The sequence below is a fragment of the Gekko japonicus genome, unplaced genomic scaffold, assembly GCF_001447785.1.
Source record: "Gekko japonicus isolate JY-2015 unplaced genomic scaffold, Gekko_japonicus_V1.1 scaffold196, whole genome shotgun sequence".
NCBI classification, from domain to species: Eukaryota; Metazoa; Chordata; class Lepidosauria; order Squamata; family Gekkonidae; genus Gekko; species Gekko japonicus.
In genome coordinates, this window is record NW_015173129.1 from 163,896 (window position 1) to 185,546 (window position 21,651).

At 49.8% G+C, this 21,651-nt stretch overlaps 1 protein-coding gene across 1 annotated transcript in view; it reads left to right on the forward strand.

Moving 5' to 3' along the window:
- SNX8 (sorting nexin 8) overlaps positions 1 to 21,651 on the forward strand; it is an 88,557-nt gene that overhangs the window by 60,643 nt on the left and 6,263 nt on the right. The window contains exons 6-10 of the mRNA XM_015422075.1: positions 11,097 to 11,218; positions 12,462 to 12,542; positions 16,177 to 16,337; positions 19,092 to 19,224; positions 19,482 to 19,550. Coding sequence (XP_015277561.1) covers positions 11,097 to 11,218; positions 12,462 to 12,542; positions 16,177 to 16,337; positions 19,092 to 19,224; positions 19,482 to 19,550 — 566 coding nt within the window. The remainder of the gene's footprint in view (positions 1 to 11,096; positions 11,219 to 12,461; positions 12,543 to 16,176; positions 16,338 to 19,091; positions 19,225 to 19,481; positions 19,551 to 21,651) is intronic.

A 21,651-nucleotide genomic window follows, 5' to 3' on the forward strand; every position in this document is an offset into this window, starting at 1 on the left:
CTGGATAGCCCCCAACCCCCTGCTGGCATTCTGGCTTCATAATTCTTTTAAAATAAGTAAATGTAATCCCCCTTTTAAATCCCTTTGTATTTATGTGTTTTTTCTTGTCAAAGTCAAATTACTTTATGGGGAAAACAAAGAGCCTAGGGTTTTCACTTTCTGCCTCTTCTTGGGCGTCTCACAGAGCCCCTAGTCCAAGAGTCTCTGGGCTAAGAGCCACGGGCAAAGAGCCCTTTAGCTCGCCCTTCGGCTCATGCCTCTGTCAAGGTGCTTTCTTAAATACTCACCCCTCTGTCTCCTGCTCAGAGCTCAGGTGGGTCTCCTCTGCCTCTGGCAAGGTGCTTCCTTAAATAGAGGCCTCCCCCAGCAGAGGGCTGGCAGTAGCTATTCAAATGCACCCAGGCACTCAATCACATGCAAAACAATGCCCCTTCCTTTTCCTCTCAATTGCAGTCAATCACAAACAATGCCCTTTCCTCTCCCTCTCTCAAGCAGCCAGGAATCTGCAAAAACTCCAAGCGCTTCCCCACACTCCCAGACCAGTTCTCCTACCAAAATCCTCAGCTGAATCCTCTCAGCTGAAAGCAAGTAAAAAACCACTCACCCCTCTGTCTCCTGCTCCTGCTCAAAGACCTTTCTCTGCCTGAGACCCTGGTGAGCCGCTGCCAGTCAGAGTAGACAATAATGACCTTTGTGGATCCAGGGTTTAATTATATGTTTGGAGAGGGGGTGTGGCTCAGTGGGAGAGCATCTGCTTGGCCTGCAGGAGGTCCCAGGTTCAATCCCCGGCATCCCCAGTTAAAAGGACCAGGCAGGAGGTGATGGGGAAAGACCTCCGCCTGAGACCCTGGAGAGCTGTAGAGAGGGGCTGTGGCTCAGTAGAAGGGTATCTACTTGGCAGAAGGTCCCAGGTTCAATCCCCGGCATCTCTAGTGAAAAGGATGGGATAGTAGGTGATGGGAAAGGCCTCTGCCTGAGTCCCTGGTGTGCTGCTGCCAGTCTGAGTAGACAGTACCAACCTTGATGGACCAAGGGTATGATTGACTGTAAGACAACTTCCTGTGTGTCTGTGTGAAGGCATCAGACTTTTCCGAGCCAGTGAGGCAGGCCGCCATGGGGAAGTCACGCCTTTCTCAAACTATTTTTAACTTACTTAGAAACCGTTCTTGGTGCTTTCTTGCTGTAGTTTGGTGTAGTGGTTAAGTGCGCGGGCTCTAATCTGGGAGAACCGGGTTTGATTCCCCAGTCCTCCACTCGCAGTTGCTGGGTGACCTTGGGCAAGCCAGAGTTCTGACAAGAGCTGTTCTTGAAAAACAGCAGTTTCTGTCAAGAGCTCTCTCAGCCCCACCTATCTCACAGGGTGTCTGTTGTGTGGAGGGGAAGGGAGAGGAGTTTATAAGCCGCTCTGAGACTCCCTTGGGTAGTGAAGGGCAGGGTATAAATCCACCTAAATGAATAATAAATCCAATCTCTTCTCTTCTTTCTTTCTTTATTTATCTTTCAACTTGCTACCCCGCTCGAACCCCCCAGGGGGTCTCTGAGCGGCTTACAGTTAACCGTTATCCCTTACCTATGGCCACATATATGCTGGGGTGGGGACTGTCTTAACAGCACCCAGTGGAGGGACGTTATTCAATCTTTCTTCTTTCTGGAATGGCTCATTGGCTCGGCTTCTTCTGGCCTCTTTCTCCTTCTGTCCGTGATCTTCTTCTTCTTCTTAACGTTTTTCGAAGGAGAGAATGGCACTGAACCCGACTGCTTTGCCTCTTTTAGGAAGCAGGCAACCAGGAACGCCAACAAAGCGAGAAAATGTTTTTAGTTTGGGTTGCGTTGGGCTGCATTGTTTGGGCTGTGTTGACGTGAAGGGCCTCTGCTGTTTGAAGCAGAGAGTGTGTAGAGTGCAGTATGTAGTAGTTAGAATGTCAGAGTAGGATCTGGGAGACCCGGGTGCAAATTCCCACTCTGCCATGGAAGTTGACTGGGCGATCTTGGGCCAGTCCCACACTCCCTAACCTACCTAGCAGGGTTGTTGTGGGGATAGAATGGCAAAGTGGAGAATGTTGTAAGCCATTTTGGGTTCTTCCTTAGGGGAAAAAGTAGGGTATAAAGGCAGTAAACATAAAAACATAAGAGCCCTGCTGGATCAGACCAATAGTCCATCTAGTCCAGCATCCTGTCTCACACAGTGGCCAACCAGTTGCCCTGGAGGACCAACAACAGGGCATAGAGTGCGAGGTCTTCCCCCGAGAAGAACATCAGAAGAGCCCTGCTGGATCAGACCAGGGGTTCATCTAGTCTAGCATCCTGTCTCACACAGGGGCCAACCACTTTCTCTGGATTGCCAACAACAGGGCATAGAGGCTGAGGCCCTCCCCTGATAAGAACATCAGAAGAGCTCTGCTGGATCAAACCAGTGAGGGTCCATCTAGTTCAGTATCCTGGCTCACACAGGGGCCAACCATTTCCTATGGACGGCCAACAACAGGGCATAGAGGCTGAGGCCCTCCCCTGATAAGAACATCAGAAGAGCCCTGCTGGGATCAGACCAATGGGATCAGACACCTAGTCCAGCATCCTGTCTCACACAGTGGCCAACCAGTTCCTCTGGTTGGCCAACAACAGAGCATACAGGCCTGTTGTTGTGAGAGGTCATTTTGGCTCCCCCAGCTGTCCTGAGGGGCTCTTTAAAAAGTTATGGCCGCCCCCCCCCCCTGCTGTTTTCGGCAACAGCTGCAACCACAGGGGGAGGGACTGCTGAGCTGCCCTTACCACCTTTTTCAGGCTCCGCACCGGAGCGCCGGCCCTGAAAAACGGCCTGCAGAGCCACCTCCCCGCTACCCCTCCTTTTTCAGGCTCTGCGCTAGAACTCCAGGCCTGAAAAAGGGCCAGCCGAATGTCAATTTCGGCCCCATTATATCCTATGGGCCATTGAAGTCAATGGCAAAAACATAGGGTATATTCTGGGGGCTGGAGGGGAGGGGGTTTGAGGGAGAGGCTCCAAACTTGCAGGGTAGCTGCTGGAGCCTCTCCCCAAGATACCAACCACGTTTGAAGAACATTGGACCAGGGGGTCCAATTCTACGGGCCCCCAAAAAGGTTGCCCCTATCCCCTCCATTGTTCTGTATGGTGGGAAAAAAGTAACTGTCTGTCAAAGTCAGTATTGTCTACTCAGACCACCAGTGGCTCTCCAGCATCTCAGATGGAGGTCTTTCACATCTCCTCCTACCTGATCCTTTTAACTGGAGATGCCGGGGATTGAACCTGGGACCTTCTGCATGCCAAGCAGGTGCTCTACCACAGAGCCACAGCCCCGCTTTACAGTTCTCTGGGGTCTCAGGCAGAGGTCTTTCCCATCACCTACTGCCTGGTTCTTTTTACTGGAGATGCCAGGGATTGAATCTGCGACCTTCTGCACACCAAGCAGAGGCTCTATCGCTGAGCCATGGCCTCTCCCCAAACCGTTGTTGGCACATGAAGGACACAGGGAAGGAGACGGTTCTTCAAATAGGCGATCCACAGATGCTAAAGGGCTTCAAGGATCCTAACCATCAGCTTGAATCGAACTCAGAAACAGTCCAGCAGTCAGTGGGTTTTTTTTTTTACTTCGTGATCCATCTTTCTCAGTGAGATTCGAGGCAGAGTGCCCCATTAAAAACGTCGCTCTCAGAACAGCAAACATACAATCCATGATGCAATAAAAAATGCCGAAATTAGCACAGGGGTGTCTGTGCTGAGAGTCTGGATGGGAAAAAAGAAGGGGTTTGCCCCGTTTCTTCTCAGTCTCTCTGGGTGCCTTCAGCATCCTGTGCCCCTTATACAGAAATTCCTGGTGTGCGCCAAGATGCTGGGCCATTGGCAGTTTCATGGAAGACTCTGCTCTGCTGTTGTTACTTTATTATTTTTTCAACCTGCGAATCCCCTTTTTTGTGGGTGCAAAGAAATAGGGAAGTTAAGCTGACATTTAAGTGGTAAGAAAAAAGGGAAGCGGCACAGGCACTTCACATGTATATTCATTTAGGTGGAAGAAGGAAGGGGAATGCCAAGCAGATGGTTCTACAATTGCTACCAACTTGGGTCCCTAGTGTGTACTCATTCTTAAACTGGTCCGTGCTGTGGTTTGCTGATGTCATAATTTCAGTGAAGTCCCAAAACAGAAGTCCCTGATAGCCTTTTTTTTAAAAATCAGAAAGGTGTTAGAAGAACTCTGAATGGCTGCTGAATTGCCATTGATAATGCTCAAGACAATGCATCCGCCTGGACTGAATCAAGACCTAGATTTCCTGTCTCATTACCATTGCTGATTCTCCATGCCCATTACCCCTTTGCATATCTCACCTAAATCCAATCACGCCTGCTATTGTCATTTGCCTGCGAATGGCGTTCGACATCTGAAATCACTCCACTTTCCAATAAACAGGACTGATGGACTCCCATTCTAGCTGCATCTGAAGAATTGAGCGGTGACTCACACAAGCTCATGTTAGTCTTTAAGGTGCTACTGGTCTCTTGCTCTTTTCTTCTGAATGGTTTGGACTTGCATGTGTATCAGTGGCTGAATGCAGTTCTGTGTTGAATGCCCAGGAGTTCAGGCAGAGCTTGGTGCAGGGGTCTCCAGCGCGGTGCCCATGGGCACCATATAGCATCCACTAGTGCCTTTCTGAGTGCCCACCAAATGTTGCTTTGGTGACTGGAGTTCGATCTTAAAACCAGTCTGCGTTCTAGGATTGCTTGTAAGTATGTCGTTTTCCAAGATGGCCGCTGGCACCATCATGTGGTTAAACGCAGCAGGAAGTCCAGCCATGCTAGCAGGCTAGCTGTGATAGCCGAACTCACCTTCCCCTCTGGACACCTACTGAACAACTGAGAAATGCCTTCTCCCATATGACCCTAACCGTCCACTCCGGTCACCTTCAGAGCCCCGCTTTGGATACCCCCACTATCTGAGGCTAGTCACGTCGAGTGCTCCCTCTAAGCTGTGGAGTCTTGTGAGCAAAGATTCTACTTTGTGAGCTACTGGCATTAAAGTTGTGAGGGAGCGATCTGACTACCACATAAATGGGTTTGCTCTGAAGCCATCCTTCCTGAGCTAAGACAAAAATATGTGGGCTGGAGGCTAAAGAACTGTGAGCTAGCTCACACTAACTCAGCTTAGAGGGAACACTGGTCACATCACAACCTGAGAAAGGGTCTTCTTGGTGGTGGCACTGGAAATTTGGAACTCTCTCCTTGGGGAGATTCTTCTGTCTCCCTCTGTCATTGTCTTCCAGCAGGGGGCAAAGACTCCTTTGTCTTGCTTGGTGTTCCCTCACTTAATAGGGATGCCAGGTCCCCCTTGGACCCTGGGGAAAGGGAGGGCGGTAGACTTGCCAGGTCCAGGCTGGGGAACTCCTGGAGATTTGGGGGTGGAGCCTGGAGAGGACAAGGGACCTGAGTGGGGTACGGTGCCACAGAGTCCACCCTCTGAAGTGTGCATTTTCTCCAGGGGAATTGATCTCTGCAGTCTGGAGATGAGCTGCAATTCCAGGAGATCTCCAGGCCCCTCCTGAAGGCTGGCATCCCTACCTCACCGGCTCTTCTTAGGCCCCCCCTCTCTGTTTGTGTGTGTGTTTTTAATGCATTTCTGTCTTTATGCGTTTCTGTTGTGTTTTAACTAAAATGCTTGTTAATGTTCGAAATATTTTGAAATGTTTCAGTGTTCGCCACCTTGGGAACCCTGAATTGGGTGGGAAGGTGGGCAAAGATATAAGTGAATTAGAAGAAGAAGAAGAGGAGTAGGAGTTCGTTTTTTAATACCCCGCCTTTCACTACCCGAAGGAGTCCCAAAGTGGCTTCCAATCGCCTTCCCTTCCTCTTCCACAGCAGGCACCTTGTGAAGTAGGTGGGGCTGAGAGAGCTCTGAGAGAGAAAACTGTGACTGACCCAACGTCACCGAGCTGGCTTCATGTAGAGGAGTGGGGAATTACACCCAGTTCCCCTGATCAGAGTCCACCATTCTTTTTTTTTTTTAATAAAGATTTTATTGACTCTCCTAAAAAGGGGAGGTGTTTCGCTTAAAAGGAAAAATGGGAGGGGTATACAGTGGGAGAAAGAGAAAGCTGAGTGATATATTAACTGGTAAATTAAACTGTTAGTAATGTCCAAACATTCTTCTTGGGCTTCTTCTGTGTGTTGTCAAACATCTTTTTTCAATCCGGTCACAGTTAGTTCTATGTTAGTATGTTAGTGATGTTCCTTTGAATTTCTGTTAAAAAGTCTCTTCAGGGCGCATTCAGAACCGCTTCTTTGCGTGCTGATTACTTTTACACTCCCGATGACGTGGAGGAGCTTCCTCTGTTTTCCTCACCTTCCAGCTTTTTTCAATCGTCCTTCGGGTTGCTGTTAACTCTTTCAGTTCATGTGCTATAAATCCTCTTCCTTTCATGCCGTTTCGGGAGATCTCCAGCTTTGAGAATGGTATTAAATTTCAATTTCGCTTTTATCCGCTCCCAAACTCTCCGTTGGATCCTCCTCTGCAACTGTTGACTTTTATAAGCGCTTACAAGGCACTTCTCGCTGTCACAGTTCAAACTTTTCCATTTTTCACAATCCCCCCGTCAGATTCACAGCCATAAACAATCCAAGCATTAAGCAGCCGGCTCTCACATATAAGCAAACGCCCAGACGGAAGTCCCTCCCTTCTTCTCCGCTTGCCTTTGCCCAGCTCCGACATCTTTTTTTTATTGTTTATTTTCAATAAAGTTCTTAAAATGCGCTCCAGAGAAACAAAACTTTTTCTTGCTTTATTTCAAATACATCAAAGGAAAACACCACTATTCGCTCAGTCCATTCCCCCCTCCTTTTCTTTTTCGCTTATGCATTTAGAGGATTAACCTCCTCGACTTTTTCGCTGGGGGGGGGGAAGCGGTTTTAGTTCTTTTTCTCTGCATTTTGACAACTCACAGTTAAGCCGATCTTTTCTTTTTCCATTTTTTCGGATGGTCGCTTTATCACTCGGTGACGTCTGGTGGCTCCGCTAAACCCCGTGAAATGGGGTCGCTCACGCAGCAAGGTCCATTGGGGCAGGGCATGGCGGGAGCCTCGGTCCTCGACCTCTCGGCCGAAAGAGAGACTCCCCCCTGGTGCGCCCTAAAGCGCCCCGGATCCGAGCTCCTCCATTCCTGAGGGGCTCGTTCGGGTCTCCGCTCGCGCGGATTCCCTCCTCCACCGCGGGCGGGCGAGACGACCTCGGGAGCGACCCGAGGATGCGTCCGCCATTCGCGGGAGCCAGACCGGAAGCCCCCAGAGTCCACCATTCTTAATCAGTTTAGTGTAGTGGTTAGGAGTGCAGACTCTAATATGGGAAAACTGGGTTTGATTTCCCCACTCCTCCACATGCGGCTGTTGGTGTGACCTTGAGTCATTCACAAGTTCTCTCAGAGCTGTTCTCTCAAGCGCAGTTCTCAAAAGAGCTCTCTCAGCCCCACCTACCTCACAGGGTGTCTGTGTGGGGAGGGGAAGGGAAAGGAGATTGTAAGCCGCTCTGAGACTCCTTTGGATTTATACCCCGCCTTCACTACCCAATCTTCTCCTCCTCTTCCTTCTTCTTCTCCACCACCACCACCACACTGGCTCCAAGTCTGAATCTTGGTTGATTGTAAACATACATTTCAGAACGGTTGTCTTTTAACCAGAGAAAGAAATGTTAGGAGTCTGGCAAACAGCCAGTGACATGGAAGCGAGTGACCACAACGCTGGCACAAGACGAACAGGAGAAAGATTTTGGGACCCAAGGGCCGGAAGAATGCTGACATTTCATCTCTCCCGTGGAGGAATTTGCGGGGACTTTCTTACAATTCCTTGGGGCAGTTTTAACGCAACCTATTTTTCAGCATGGCTACACGCAGCTTGACAGAAAGGAAATTCCGTATTTGCGAATAGAACAGCGGGGTGGGGAGGAGGCATAAGTTGGCACCGTAGAGAAACCACAGCAGGCTGACTTGACTGTGTGTGTGTATACACACCCACACACGTGTACACCTAATAAAAGCTGTGGTTTGTGGCAGCTGGCAACTGTGGTTAGAAGGGGGGGAGAAGAAGAAGAGATTGGATTTATACCCCGCCCTTCACTACCCAAAGGTGTCTCAGAGCGGCTTACAAACTCCTTTCCCTTCCCCTCCTCACAACAGACACCCTGTGAGGTGGGTGAGGCTGAGAGAGCTCTTGACAGAAAATGCTCTTTTCTCAAGAACAGCTCTTATCAGAACTATGGCTTGCCCAAGGTCATCCAGCCAGGTGCAAGTGGAGGAGTGGGGCATCAAACCCGGTTCTCCCAGATTGGAGTCCGTGCACTTAACCACTACACCAAACTACAGCAAGAAAGCCCCAAGAACGGTTTCTAAGTAAGTTAAAAATAGTTTGAGCAAGGCGTATCTTTGTGGGGAGGGGAAGGGAAAGGAGACTGTAAGCTGCTCTGAGACTTCGAGTGAAGGGCAGGGTATAAATCCAGTCCCTCCTCCTCCTTTCTCTGCTTGAGTGACAGGACAGCTTATGCTGTGATCGATTCTCTGTTCTGAATCCAGGAAACAGTGAAGGGAACTAGACTTTCCTGGTCAAGATTTTGGCCATCTGTTGTGCTAAAAAATCCGCCCTTCAGCCTTCAATACAGAGTAAGACTTGTCATCCATGTAGCTTTCTAAGGGTCTCCATTGGAGGTGTTTCCTAGCTGTGCTGTGGAGTTTCTCTTCAGTGAAGACACTGGTTGCTCTTCATCTGAAGGATATATGGCTGAATTGTATCTCCATGCTTGCTTCCCCTCCTGTCCTACCCCCTCATCCAGGTACTTTGCTGCTGCAAAGTGCTGTCTAGTCGCAGCTGGCCTCCAGCGACCCTATAGGATTTTCAAGGCAAGAGATGAACAGAGGTGGTTTGTCACTGCCTGCCTCTGCCCAACAACCCTGGACTTTCCTTGGTGGTCTCCCATCCAAATACTAAACTGGGCTGACCCTTCTAACCTCCGAAATGTGAGAATATCGGGCCACCCTGGGCCTTCCAGATCAGGGCAAAAGAGGAACAGAGGTGGTTTGCTATTGCCTGCCTCTGTGTAGCAACCCTGGACTTTCCTTGGTGGTCTCCCATCCAAATACTAAACTGGGCTGACCCTTCTAACCTCCGAAATGTGAGAATATCGGGCCACCCTGGGCCTTCCAGATCAGGGCAAAAGAGGAACAGAGGTGGTTTGCTATTGCCTGCCTCTGTGTAGCAACCCTGGACTTTCCTTGGTGGTCTCCCATCCAAATACTAAACAGGGCCGACCCTGCTAACTTCCGAAATGTGAGAAGATCGGGCCACCCTGGACCTTCCAGGTCAGGGCAAAAGAGGAACAGAGGTGGTTTGCCATTGCCTGCCTCTGCACAGCAACCCTGGGCTTTCCTTGGTGGTCTCCGATCCAAATACTAAACAGGGCTGACCCTGCTTAGCTTCTGAGATTCGGTTAGCATGGGCTATCCAGACCAGGGGCAGGGGTGTTCAGAGGTAGTTTGCCATTGCCTGCCTCTGCACAGCAACCCTGGGCTTTCCTTGGTGGTCTCCGATCCAAATACTAAACAGGGCCGACCCTGCTAACTTCCGAAATGTGAGAAGATCGGGCCACCCTGGACCTTCCAGGTCAGGGCAAAAGAGGAACAGAGGTGGTTTGCCATTGCCTGCCTCTGCACAGCAACCCTGGACTTTCCTTGGTGGTCTCCGATCCAAATACTAAACAGGGCTGACCCTGCTTAGCTTCTGAGATTCGGTTAGCATGGGCTATCCAGACCAGGGGCAGGGGTGTTCAGAGGTGGTTTGCCATTGCCTGCCTCTGCACAGCAACCCTGGGCTTTCCTTGGTGGTCTCCCATCCAAATACTAAACAGGGCTGACCCTGCTTAGCTTCTGAGACTGGGTTAGCGTGGGCTATCCAGACCAGGGGCAGAGGTGTTCAGAGGTGGTTTTCCATTGCCTGCCTCCGTGTATCAACGTTGGACTTCCATTGTGGTCTCCCATTCGAGTACGAACCAGGGCTGACTCTCCTACTGTCTAAGCTCTGATAAGCTCAGACTAGTCTGGACTATTTAGGCTGCTAATAATTAAGTGTTGGAAATCCAAACAAAACATCCGTGGCAAAAATAATGAAGAGTCAATAAAGATACGTGTGCAAAATCATTTACTTTAGTAATGCGTGTGAGCGATGATAGAAGAGAATTTTCTACAGAATTACTACAGTGTATGATTTTGCACACACCTTTATTGTCTCTTCGTTATTTTTGTCACGGATGTTTTGTTTGGATTTCCACCTCCTCCCGTGATCTCTCATTTTTGGCTTCTATAATAATTAAGTGTTGTCCGGTCAAGTTATGGTGATCCTGTAGGATTTTCAAGGCAAGAGATGTTCCAAGGTGGTCTGCTGTTGCCTGCCTCTGCATAACGACCCTGAACTTCCTTGGTGGTCTCCCATCCAAGTACTCCCCAGGGCTGGCCCTTCTTAGCTTCTGAGATCTGACGGGATCGGGCCAGCCTGGGCCATCCAGGTCAAGGGAAGAGACGAGCAGAGGTGTTCTGCCATCACCTGCCTCTGCATAGCAACCGTGGAATTCCATGATGGTCTTCCATCCAAATACTAACCAAAGCTGAGCCTGCTTAACTTCCAGGATCTAGACTAGATCAGGCTAGCCGGGGCCATCCAGGACAGGCCGTCAGAGACAGACAGAGGTGTTCTGCCATTGCCTGCCTCTGCATAGCAACCCTGGGCTTCCTTGGTGGTCTCCCATGCACGTACTAACCAGGGCCTACTTATCTTCTGAGATGTGACGAGATCAGGCTAGCCTGCACCATCCACAAACATACCCACAAATCAATACACAACAAGAGCATATCACTTTATTCAGCGTCTGGTGAGCATTCCCTACTTGGGACACGGTTAGTAGGGTACGGTTGCGTAGGCCGCCGGATTTGTACAGAACCGGCAAGGTTCAAAGGCAGCCTGGCTCTGTTCGGTCCCAAAGCAGAGGTGTAGTAGATTCCTGCTTCAAAGTCGGAATGGGCCCGATCCTTACCCTCCTCTGTTCTCCTCTCCACCCCCACAGCAGACCGAGAGTTCATCGAAGGGAGGCGTCGAGCGTTGAAGCGCTTCATCAACCTGGTGGCAAGGCACCCTCCATTCTCAGAAGATGTCCTCCTCAAACTCTTCCTGTCCTTCAGCGGCTCGGTGAGTTTTTGGGCCCGCTGGGGAGAGGTGTCGCGTAGACGGGCTTCATGCCCTGTAGGGACTCCGAGCGCAGCCCCTCCCCTAATCACTTGTGTGGGTTTGGCTAGGAAAGGCAACGACAGGTGTAAAAGTGCCGGCCATGGGGGTGGGGAAAAGAGGGAAAGCAGCGGTAGGAGTGCAGAGGTGGAAAAATTGGGGGGCTGGCAGGGAATGGATGGGAGTTCCCTCTCTTGTGAGTCTCACAAGTTACCACTCATAAGAATGAATCTGCTGTCTGCTGATTTGTCAAGAGAATTGTCTGATCACTTCTCCCCGCCTTTTAAGAACATCAGAGGAGGCTTGTTGGATCAGACCAATAGTCCATCTAGTCCAGCATCCCGTCTCACACAGCGGCCAACCAGCTCCTCTGGAGGGCCAACAACAGGGCATGGAGTCTGAGGCCTTCCCCTGAGAAGAACCTCAGAAGAGCCCTGCTGCATCAGACCAGTGGCCCATCTAGTCCAGCATCCTGTCTCACACAGCTCCTCTGGATTTCCAACAATGGGGCATGGAGGCTGAGGCCTTCCCCTGATGTTGCCTCCTGGCTCCAGGATTCAGAGGTTTAGTGCCCCCGAATGTTCCCCTCAGTCACAGTGGTTAGTATCCACTGATAGACTTAACGTAAGAAGAGCCCTACTGGATCAGACCAATAGTCCATCTAGTCCAGCATCCCGTCTCACACAGCGGCCACCCAGTTCCTCTGGAGGGTCAACAACAGGGTGTAGAGACCAAGGCCTTCCCCTGATGTTTCCTTCTGGCTCTGGGATTCAGAGGTTTAGTGCCCCCGAATGTTCCCCTCAGTCACAGTGGTTAGTATCCACTGATAGACTTAACGTAAGAAGAGCCCTACTGGATCAGACCAATAGTCCATCTAGTCCAGCATCCTGCCTTACACAGTGGCCACCCAGTTCCTCTGGAGGGCCAACCAGAGGGCATAGAGGCCGAGGCCTTCCCCTGATGTTGCCTCCTGGCTCCAGGATTCAGAGGTTTAGTGCTTCTGAACATGGAGGTTCCCCTCAGCCACCATGGCTGGTAGCCACTGATAGACTCATCCTCCATGAATCTATCTCATTCCCTTTTCAAGCTGTGTATCCCTGTGGCCATCGCTACATTCTCCGGCAGCGAATCCCACGTTTGAATCACTCTGTGTCAAGTCGTATTTCCTTTTGCCCGTCATGAATCTTTTTTTCTCTTGTTTTCGAAGGATGTGCAAAACAAACTGAAAGAGCTGGTCCAGGGCGTGGGGGATGAGTTCATGATCTGCAAGTTCGCCACCCAAGCCAAGGTATTGCCTACGGGCCGCTGGAACACCTCTTACGCGCTTGGAACGCTTCTTACTTGCTTGGCAAGCAGAAGGGGCTCAACCTGTGTTGGAAACTTTCTGGGGCTTTCCTTCCATTGCCGAGTGAATGCCGGGCTGCAGTTCAGGTTACAGTCAAGCCGGCTTAAACTCTGCTGGCATCAGTGGGAATTAAGCTGACTAACTGAAGGCAGGATAAGCAACTGCTGTCTATCGCTGGGAGCAGAAGGGAGAGGGTGTGGTTGCTGTCAGCTCTGGGTTGGGAAATACCTGGAGATTTCGGGGGTGGAACCCGAGGAGGGTGGGGTTTGGGGAGGGGCGGGACTTCGATGGGGCATCAAGCCACAGAGTTCACCTTCCAAATCAGCCGTTTTATCCAGGTGAACTGATCTCTGTCGCTTGGAGATCAGTCGTAATAGCGGGAGATCTCCCACCTGGAAGATGGATCAAGGTGGGCAGCCGTGTTGGTCTGAAGCCATAGAACAAAGTTAGAGTCCAGACTGGGCACCTTTAAGACCAGCAAAGTTTTATTCAAGGTGTGAGCTTTCGTGTGCGCGCACACTTCGTCAGACATTGAAATGGAATTACAGATCATAGTTGTATATATCGGTGCCGTGTTAAATTATCATGCAAAATAATGAAAATATTTCTTAACAGCTCAAAAGAATGACAAGCTGGTTTCTGGTACTCTGCACAGCCAAGATGCTGTAAAGTTTGCTTCCGTGCTAGAGGGGGGGGGGGGGGGGGGGGGGGTGTCTACGGACGGACGGGATTCTCACAGGTCAGGACACATCAGTCTGCAGTTCGAAAGTATTTATTACCCTTGTTGTTTCCCCCCACACACAGTTGAACTGAAACAGATGATACCAGAAACCAGCTTGCCATTTTTATGATCTGTTAAAAAATATTTTCACTATTCTGCATGCTAATTTAACAAGCCACCTATATATACAACTATGACCTGTAATTCCATTTCAGTGTCTGACGAAGTGTGTGCACACACGAAAGCTCACATCTTGAATAAAACTTTGTTGGTCTTCAAGGTGCCCCTGGATTCTAAACTGGAGGATGGCAAACCTTGAGAGGCGTGATGTCTTTGCTTAGTCAACAACTGCTTTGGGTGCTCGCTGGAAAAGCGGTAGATAAATATTTTCCATAAATGATGCTATCTACTGTCCGTGTAGTTGTTTTGACCTGTGGCGTGTGCAAGGATCAGGTGAGTGTAGGCCATAGAAATCTAAAACACATTGCTTTAAGAATTCAACTCGAGTCAAGTGGAACGTTAGTTGCCCACAAGATTTTCGGGGTACAAACGTTCGAGAGCTGAAGCTTCCTTCTTCGGATACCGGACTATCAAATGTGCTTTGGGAGTTGGAAATCCTGACTGCTTCTAACTTTTGGTTCATAGCAAGGATACCTATTACAGCACCCATTACTGTAGGTGGCGTTCCCTTACCTAATCCTCGCCTTACCAAATATTTGCCTTTTCCTCTTGGCTTCCCGATCCACTGTTCTGTCATAACCCTGGCAGACACTGTGGCAATTATAACTCTTGCAATGCGCCCACAATGACTCATGCACCTGCCATTTCCCACCACTGTGCTGGGTAAGGGTGTTCTGTGATGAGAGTTGCCGGCCTCCAGGTGAGAATATTCAAATACTAAAGCGCCATATGTAATAAAGTATATATTAAGATTTAAATAAACATGTAGATTATAGAAACAGTATTTGTATTGTGTCAGTTGTCGTAAAGGTACAATACATTCACAGACTTAAATGATACGAACGAAACGAAACACATGCACAATATTTCAAGAGATTAACACTTTAAAGAATTTTTGGAAGTGAATTTCTGTAGGCCATCACCACGTTCTGAAACTCCACCAGCCATTCCCTCTTTCAACTATATGTTCTAAGTCTTGAGAAATAAGGAGCTAATTTTGCCCTTTATACTACGCTTCCAGAAATTCTGATCCATAAACAGTTGAAGCTGTAAGACCGGATGTTGGTGCACAGAAATGGGATTCTTCTTACCAGCTCCCTGTAGTCTTGCGAGCTTCGTGTTGTGAACCTGACATTTGTTTACAATGCTTTGAAATGTTAACTTCTTGAAATATTGTGCATGTGTTTAGTTTTGTTTGTATCATTTAAGTGTGTGAATGTATTGTACCTTTACAAGAACTGACACAATACAAACATTATTGTGGGTACACTGATTTTGATACAGAAAATATGGGTTTGTCGGTTCTACTCTGAGAAAGCTTCTTAGCGCAACGAGACAGCCCATAGCTAGCAAGCTCATAAGGGAAAATCTTCTGGAACTATTGGATTCTTCTATGAGAACCGCCCTTCTGGGATTAACATCCTTTGGAACGTTGTTCACTCCTCTGAGAGTGCTCAGTAATTCTGTATAAGAAAATTCTACTATGAACTTTCTGTGATTTTGCAATTATTTGCACTCCAAGTGTTTTTATACAAGTATAATCTATATATCTAATACCGAACATGCCCCCTGCGTGCAGATACTTATTTCCGCACATCGGGGGCACCTGGGGGGGAGGGAGATGTTTGTGCACACTTGGGGCAATCCCCAGGTGTGCACAAAAATCTAAAAACCCGGGAAAAATATCGGGGGGATACTTAAATCCTCCCAAAAGTGACAGAGCGTCCCCTGCGCATGCGCAGGGAACGCTCTGCGAACTCCCTCGCCGCCGCCGCTTTGGAGGGGGTGGAGGGGGGTTTGAGGAGACGGGGGGGAACTGGTGGGATGGGGGGAACTTACATCCTCCTGCTGCTTCCTCCTCTGCCTCATAAGTGTGGAGGTCCCCCCCCGCGAGTATCGCGGGTCCCGCCCCTTGTAGATTCTGTATCTTTCCTTGTTCTTAAACTTGTATGGATTTAATAAGCATAATATACAGTACATTTTGATACGGAATTGGTTTGGTGCACGGTCTTGATGTTGTTTCCTGTTTCTAACTGTGCAGCAATGTTCCCTCTAACCTGAGTTGGTGTGAGCTAGCTCACAGTTTTTTAGCCTGAGGCTCACAGGTTTTTGTCTTCGCTCAGGCAGGATGGCTCCAGAGCAAACAAATTTATGCAGTAGCCAAATCGCTCGCTCACAACTTTAATGCCCAGTGGCTCACAAAGGATAATTTTTGCTCACAAGACTCCACAGCTTAGAGGGAGCGTTGCTGTGCAGGTACCTTTTTTTGTCATTTCCCCTGGAGGAAGTGTCTGCTTTGGAGAGGGGACTCTAGGACATGTGGTCCCTACCCTCCCGAGGCCCTGTCCCCCAAATCTCCAGGAATTTCACAACCCAGAGCCCTAGTTGTGGCCCATGCATCAGTAGACCCAGTGAAACTTTCCATACGTTTGAAGGTTGCAGTGCTGGCATTTTGAGGACTGGTGTGGTGGAGGCTGTTGGCGTGGGGTGGTGCAGAGGACCAACCTCTGCTGCTCAGAATCTGATCGGCGCACTGACAGATTCACGCGTCCTGGGCCTTAGCACACTGCTCCCCCCCCCCGGCTTTCTCCCTTTGCCGCGAGTTGTTTGCGCCTTTCAGACGGCTGTCCAAAGCCTTGCAGGATCGGTCAGCTCTACCCTTGTGCTCTCCTGTAGGATTTCCTGCCCGCCGACATCCAGCTCCAGTTCGCGGCCAGCCGGGAGCTGATCCGAAACATCTACAACAGTTTCTACAAGCTACGGGACCGGGCGGAGCGGATTGCCACCCGAGCGGTTGACAACGCCGCTGACCTCCTCATATTTGGGAAGGAGCTGAGGTTAGAACAGGAAGGGGGTGGGTGGGCTGGTCTCATAAGGAAAGAAGAGGAGCCATGTTGGATCAGGCCAGCGGCCCACCCAGTCCAACACTCTCTGTCATACAGTGGCCAAAACCCAGGTGCCATCAGGAGCTCCACCAGTGGGGCCAGAACTCCAGAACCCCTCTCACGGTTGCCCCTCCAAACACCAAGAAGGCAGAGCATCACTGTCCCAGACATAAGAGCATAAGAGAAGCCATGTTTGGTGTAGTGGTTAAGTGCACGGACTCTAATCTGGGAGAACGGGGTTTGATGACCTTGGGCAAGCCATAGTTCTGTCAGAGTTGTCCTTGAAAGAGCAGTTTCTGTCAGAGTTCTCTCAGCCCCACGTACCTCACAGGGTGTCTGTTGTGGGGAGGGGAAGGGAGAGGAGTTTGTAAACCTCTCTGAGAGAAGGACGGGGTAGAAATCCAATCTCCTCCTCCTCTTCCTCCTCCTCCTCCATCATCATCATCCATCATCATCATCATGTTGGATCAGGCCAACGGCCCATCCAGTCTTACACTCTTATGTCACACAGTGGTCAGTGCCATCAGGAGGTCCACCAGCAGGGCCAGAACTCCAGAAGCCCTTCCACTGTTGCCCCCCAAGCACCAAGAAGACAGAGTATCACTGCCCCAGACATAAGAACATAAGAGAACCCAATGTTGGATCAGGCCAATGGCCCATCCAGACCAACACTCTGTCACTCAGTGGCCAATACCCAGGTGCCACCAGGAGGTCCACCAGCGGGGCCAGAACTCCAGGCTGGATTACTGTAACTCGCTCTACACTGGGCTGCCCTTGAGGTTGACTCGGAAACTCCAACTGGTTCAAAATGCAGTGGCGGGGGCTCCTTCCGTGGGCACCTCTTAGAGCACATATCCAACCAGTGCTCCAACAGCTGCACTTGCTCTCAGTGGAGTACGAATCCAGTTCAAGGTTTCGGTATTAACCTTCAAAGCCCTGAGCAGTCTGGGACCTACATATTTACAGGATCGCCTCTCCTCCTGTGTCTCTCAAAGAGTGTTACACTCATCTGAACAACAGCTGCTCGTGATCACCAACCCTAAGGAAATTCGTTTAGTCTTGACCAGAGCTGGAGCCTTTTCGCCTCTGTCTCCGGCCTGGTGGAACACACTCCCGCGTGAGATCAGGGCCCTGGCGGGATCTGCTTCAGTTCTGCAGGGTCTGTAAAATGGAGAAGTTCTGCTGGGCCTTTGGTTGATGTGATGGTTGTCTCATGATTTTGGCCTACCCTCCCACCCCCACCCCTGACTTAGCTTATTCAGTCATTGTGGGGGTGTTCGCCTACCACCCTTTTACAATCTTGGGCATTTTATAGACCTATGAGCTGTCTGGGTGTGTTAAATTACGTTGAATTATTGAACTGCAGAATGTTTTTATTGTTTTATCTGCATTCTTAATCTGTTGGGAGCCGCCCTGAGCCCTGCATGCAGGGAAGGGCGAGATAAAAATCCGAGCAATTCCAGAAGCTTCCCCCACTGTTGCCCCCCCCCCCCAAGCACCAAGGATACAGAGCATCACAGCCTCTTGTGGGCATCCCTCTTACGGGGGACCTTGGAAGAGTTCCTGTTTACGTGCTGGTCTATGGAGCAAGCACACATAAGGAACGCCAGTATTCTGAAGCTGAGTTTTCTTCTAATCGTGTACTCCCTGGAAAGGCAAAGAGGGTGTGTATTGTCTGAATGATGTGTGTTCTTAGGGAGCAGGACATTCTTCCTAAGAAAGAAGCTGCAAGGAATGGCTCTTGGCCTGACTTTGGTTGTTGCCAATTTAACCCCATTCAGTTGGACCAAGAGCCACCGTGGTGGAGCAGATAGAGCTGGGTTGGAGTCCTCACCTCTACCACAGAAGCCTGCTGGGTGACCTTGGGCCTGTCACACGGTCTAAAAATGGCCAACCTCCAAGGATTGTTGTGAGAGAACAGAGGAGGAGACAATCATGCTCTAAGCTGTTTTGAGTCCCAGCTGGAGAGAAAAGCAGGATGCAAATAAATATTTGCAAATAATTTGAAGGGTCCTTAAAATGATAGAGACACTGCAAAGACCAGGGCTGTACGTGAGCGCTGTGATTTCATGAGTATTTATTTTACCTCATATATATACCCCACTTTTTCCCCCAGTGGAGACCCAAAGCAGCTTTCAGCTTTCGCCTCTCCTCCGTTTTATTCATACAACAACCCTCCTGTGAGGTAGGTTAGGCTGAGAGGAGGAGGAGGAGAAGGTTGGATTTATAACTCACCCTTCATTACCCAAAGGAGTCTCAGAGCGGTTTACATTCTCCTTGCCCTTCCCCTCCCCACAGCAGACACCGTGTGAGGTAGGCAGGGCTGAGAGAGAACTGCTGGTGAGAGGACAGCTCTGAGAAAACTTGGGACTGACCCAAGGTCACACCAGCAGCTGCATGTGAAGGAGTGGGGAATCAAACCCGGTTCTCCCCGATTAGAGTATGTTGCTCTTAACCACCACACCAAACCTTGGCCTTGGAATTTCACTGGGTGACCTTGGCCCAGTGTCAGCCTAGCCTACCCCACAGGGTGGTTGTTGTGCGAATAAAATGGAGGATAGAAGAATGGTGTAAATTGCTCTGATCCCCCACTGGGAGGAAAAACGAAGTATGTATATCTAAACATAAATAACATGAGGGACCGTCTGTGGGTTTTTGTGTATGCTCATTCCTAGATCCCAACAGAGGGTGTTTTCCTTCCCACAGTGCTCTGGGCTCGGACACGACCCCGCTTCCTTCCTGGGCCGCTCTGAACAGCAGCGCTTGGGGGAACCTCAAGCAGGCCCTGAAAGGCCTCTCGGTCGAATTTGCGCTGCTCGCGGACAAAGCGGTCCAACAGGTGAGCCTCCCGCGGGGCCTCGCGACTCCTTTACGGAACGGGGTGAATATCCTGACAAAGGTGGGCCTCGGAGTGGCATCCATCTCCCCCAGCCTGGTTTGCACCAGGAGTCTGGACTGTGAAGCGGCGAACCCCAGAACGCTCCGGTGGTTGTCCACAGAGACTCTGACTGAGCTGATTTCCTGAATCAGCTTTCTCACGGCTGCTGTCTGGTTTCACACCGCCGCTTCCCTTTCATTTGTCCTTCTGCTTTCTAGGGTAAACAGGAAGAAAATGACGTGGTTGAGAAGTTGAACCTTTTCCTGGACTTGCTCCAATCCTATAAAGTGAGTCCACTTGTCTGCTGGCCAGCGTGTGAGCAAATGGCTTAGAAATAGCTCGTGCGCGCCCCTTGGAGGGTGTTGCCCTGGGCAAAACAGACCAGGGAGGGACTCGGTTTAGATGCTGAAGAGAATGTAGGACAAGTTGTTTCTTCCTGGGGCTGTGCTGGAGGAGGCAGAGGCGGTCTGAAAGTCTGCCAACAAAACCAGAGTTCCGTCACCTGATGCAAATGCCCATAAAGTTGGAGGTCCAAAGAAGCTGTCAAAACCAAGCGCTACAATGCATATATATTGACACATAAGAATGTAATAATACGGTATAACAGGTAAATATTTTGCCAAGGAGTCCTGATCAAGAAGTCATAAGAAGACATAGAAGAGTTGACTTCTTCCGAACATCATCAGGTAAACAAAATTGTGTCTTCCTTTAATTCATCATAGATTGTAATCATTCATAAAGGTAAGCATGTGTCTGAAAGTTACCATGTATAATGGATTAGGACCTCTTTGATTACCTTTATGAATGATTGCAATCTATGATGAATTAACAGAAGACACAATTTTGTTTACCTGATGATGTTTGGAAAAATTACAAAACGGAAGTGTACTCCGGGGAATTTCGTCAACTCTTCTACGTCTTCTTATGTCTTCTTGATAAGGACTCTTTGGCAAAAATACTTACCTGTTATACTGTAAACTCTTCTACGTCTTCTTATGACTTCTTGACAAGGGCTCTGGCAAAATACTTACCTGTCATACTGTATTATTACATTCTTATGTGTCAATATATATACTTGTAGCGCTTGGTTTTGACAGCTTCTTTGGACTTCTGTCATTAGTTTACTTGTAGCTGTGACGGTTGGAGTGCTGGACCAGGACTTGGGAGAACCAGGTTCGAATGCTCACTCTGACACGGAAGCTCAGTGGGTGACCTTGGGCCAGTCACACGCTCTCAACATGACCTACCTCACGGGGTTGTTGTGAGGATGGAATTAGGAGAGAGAAGAATGACGTAAGCCACCTTGGGTCCCCATTGGAGAGGAAGGTGCGGCGTAATGTTCTCTAAAATGTCTGTCATTAGCAACCTTGCTCAGGTCTTGCAGACTGAGGGCCGTGGCTTCCTAGAGAGTCAGTCCGTCTCATATCAGGTCTTCCTCCTTCCCTAGCATTACGGTCTTTTCCAGTGACTCTTGTCTTCTTATAATATAATGTATTCTTATAATAATGTGTTCTTATAGAGAACCAGTTTGGTGTAGTGGTTAGGAGCGCGGACTCTAATCTGGGAGAACTGGGTTTGATTCCCCACTCCTCCGCAAGCAGCTTCTGGTGTGACCTTGGTTCAGTCACAAGTTCTCTCAGAGCTGTTCTCTCGAGCAGTTCTCGAAGAGCTCTCTTGGCCCCACCTATCTCACAAGATGTGCGTTGTGGGGAGGGGAGGGGAAAGGAGATCGTCAGCCCACTCTGGAACTCCGAGTGAAGGGCGGGGTATACATCCAACTCTCAGCCTGATCTACCTCACAGTATTGTTGGGAGGATAAAATGGAAAAGGGGGAGAAGTCCGAGGGCTGCCCTGAACTCCTGGGATGAAAAATGGGATGAAAACTCTAATAAAACAGCCTATGAACCTTTTCTCCAATATCCCCCCCCCCACTGCTCCCAGTCTGACTAAGCATGATGCTCTGAGACTCGCCTGTGAATCAAGGCCGTTCCCTGTTGAAGACTTACCATAGTGGTGTCTGTTGTGGGGAGGGGAAGGGAAGGAGATTGTAAGCCGCTCTCAGACTCCTTCGGGTAGTGAAGGGCGGGGTATAAACAGGGCCGGTCCGAGGTGTCTCCGCGCCCTAGGCGAGGCCAGCTTGTGGCGCCCGTGCACCACAGGTGATGCCAACCTCCCGGTGGGGCCTGAAGGCGGAGGGGGGAGGGGAGGGTGCCACCTCAAACAACGAACCTCGAGAGGCTCAATGGGGAGGGGGGATCTCTGGAAAACGGCTGCCGCCCCCAGCCCCGGGCTCACCATCTACGAGAAAAGGCTGAGGTCAGCAGTGTAGGGCAAGAAGGCGCTGTAGTTGGAGGGGCCACTGGCCGGATCCAACAGGGCTTTCTCAGG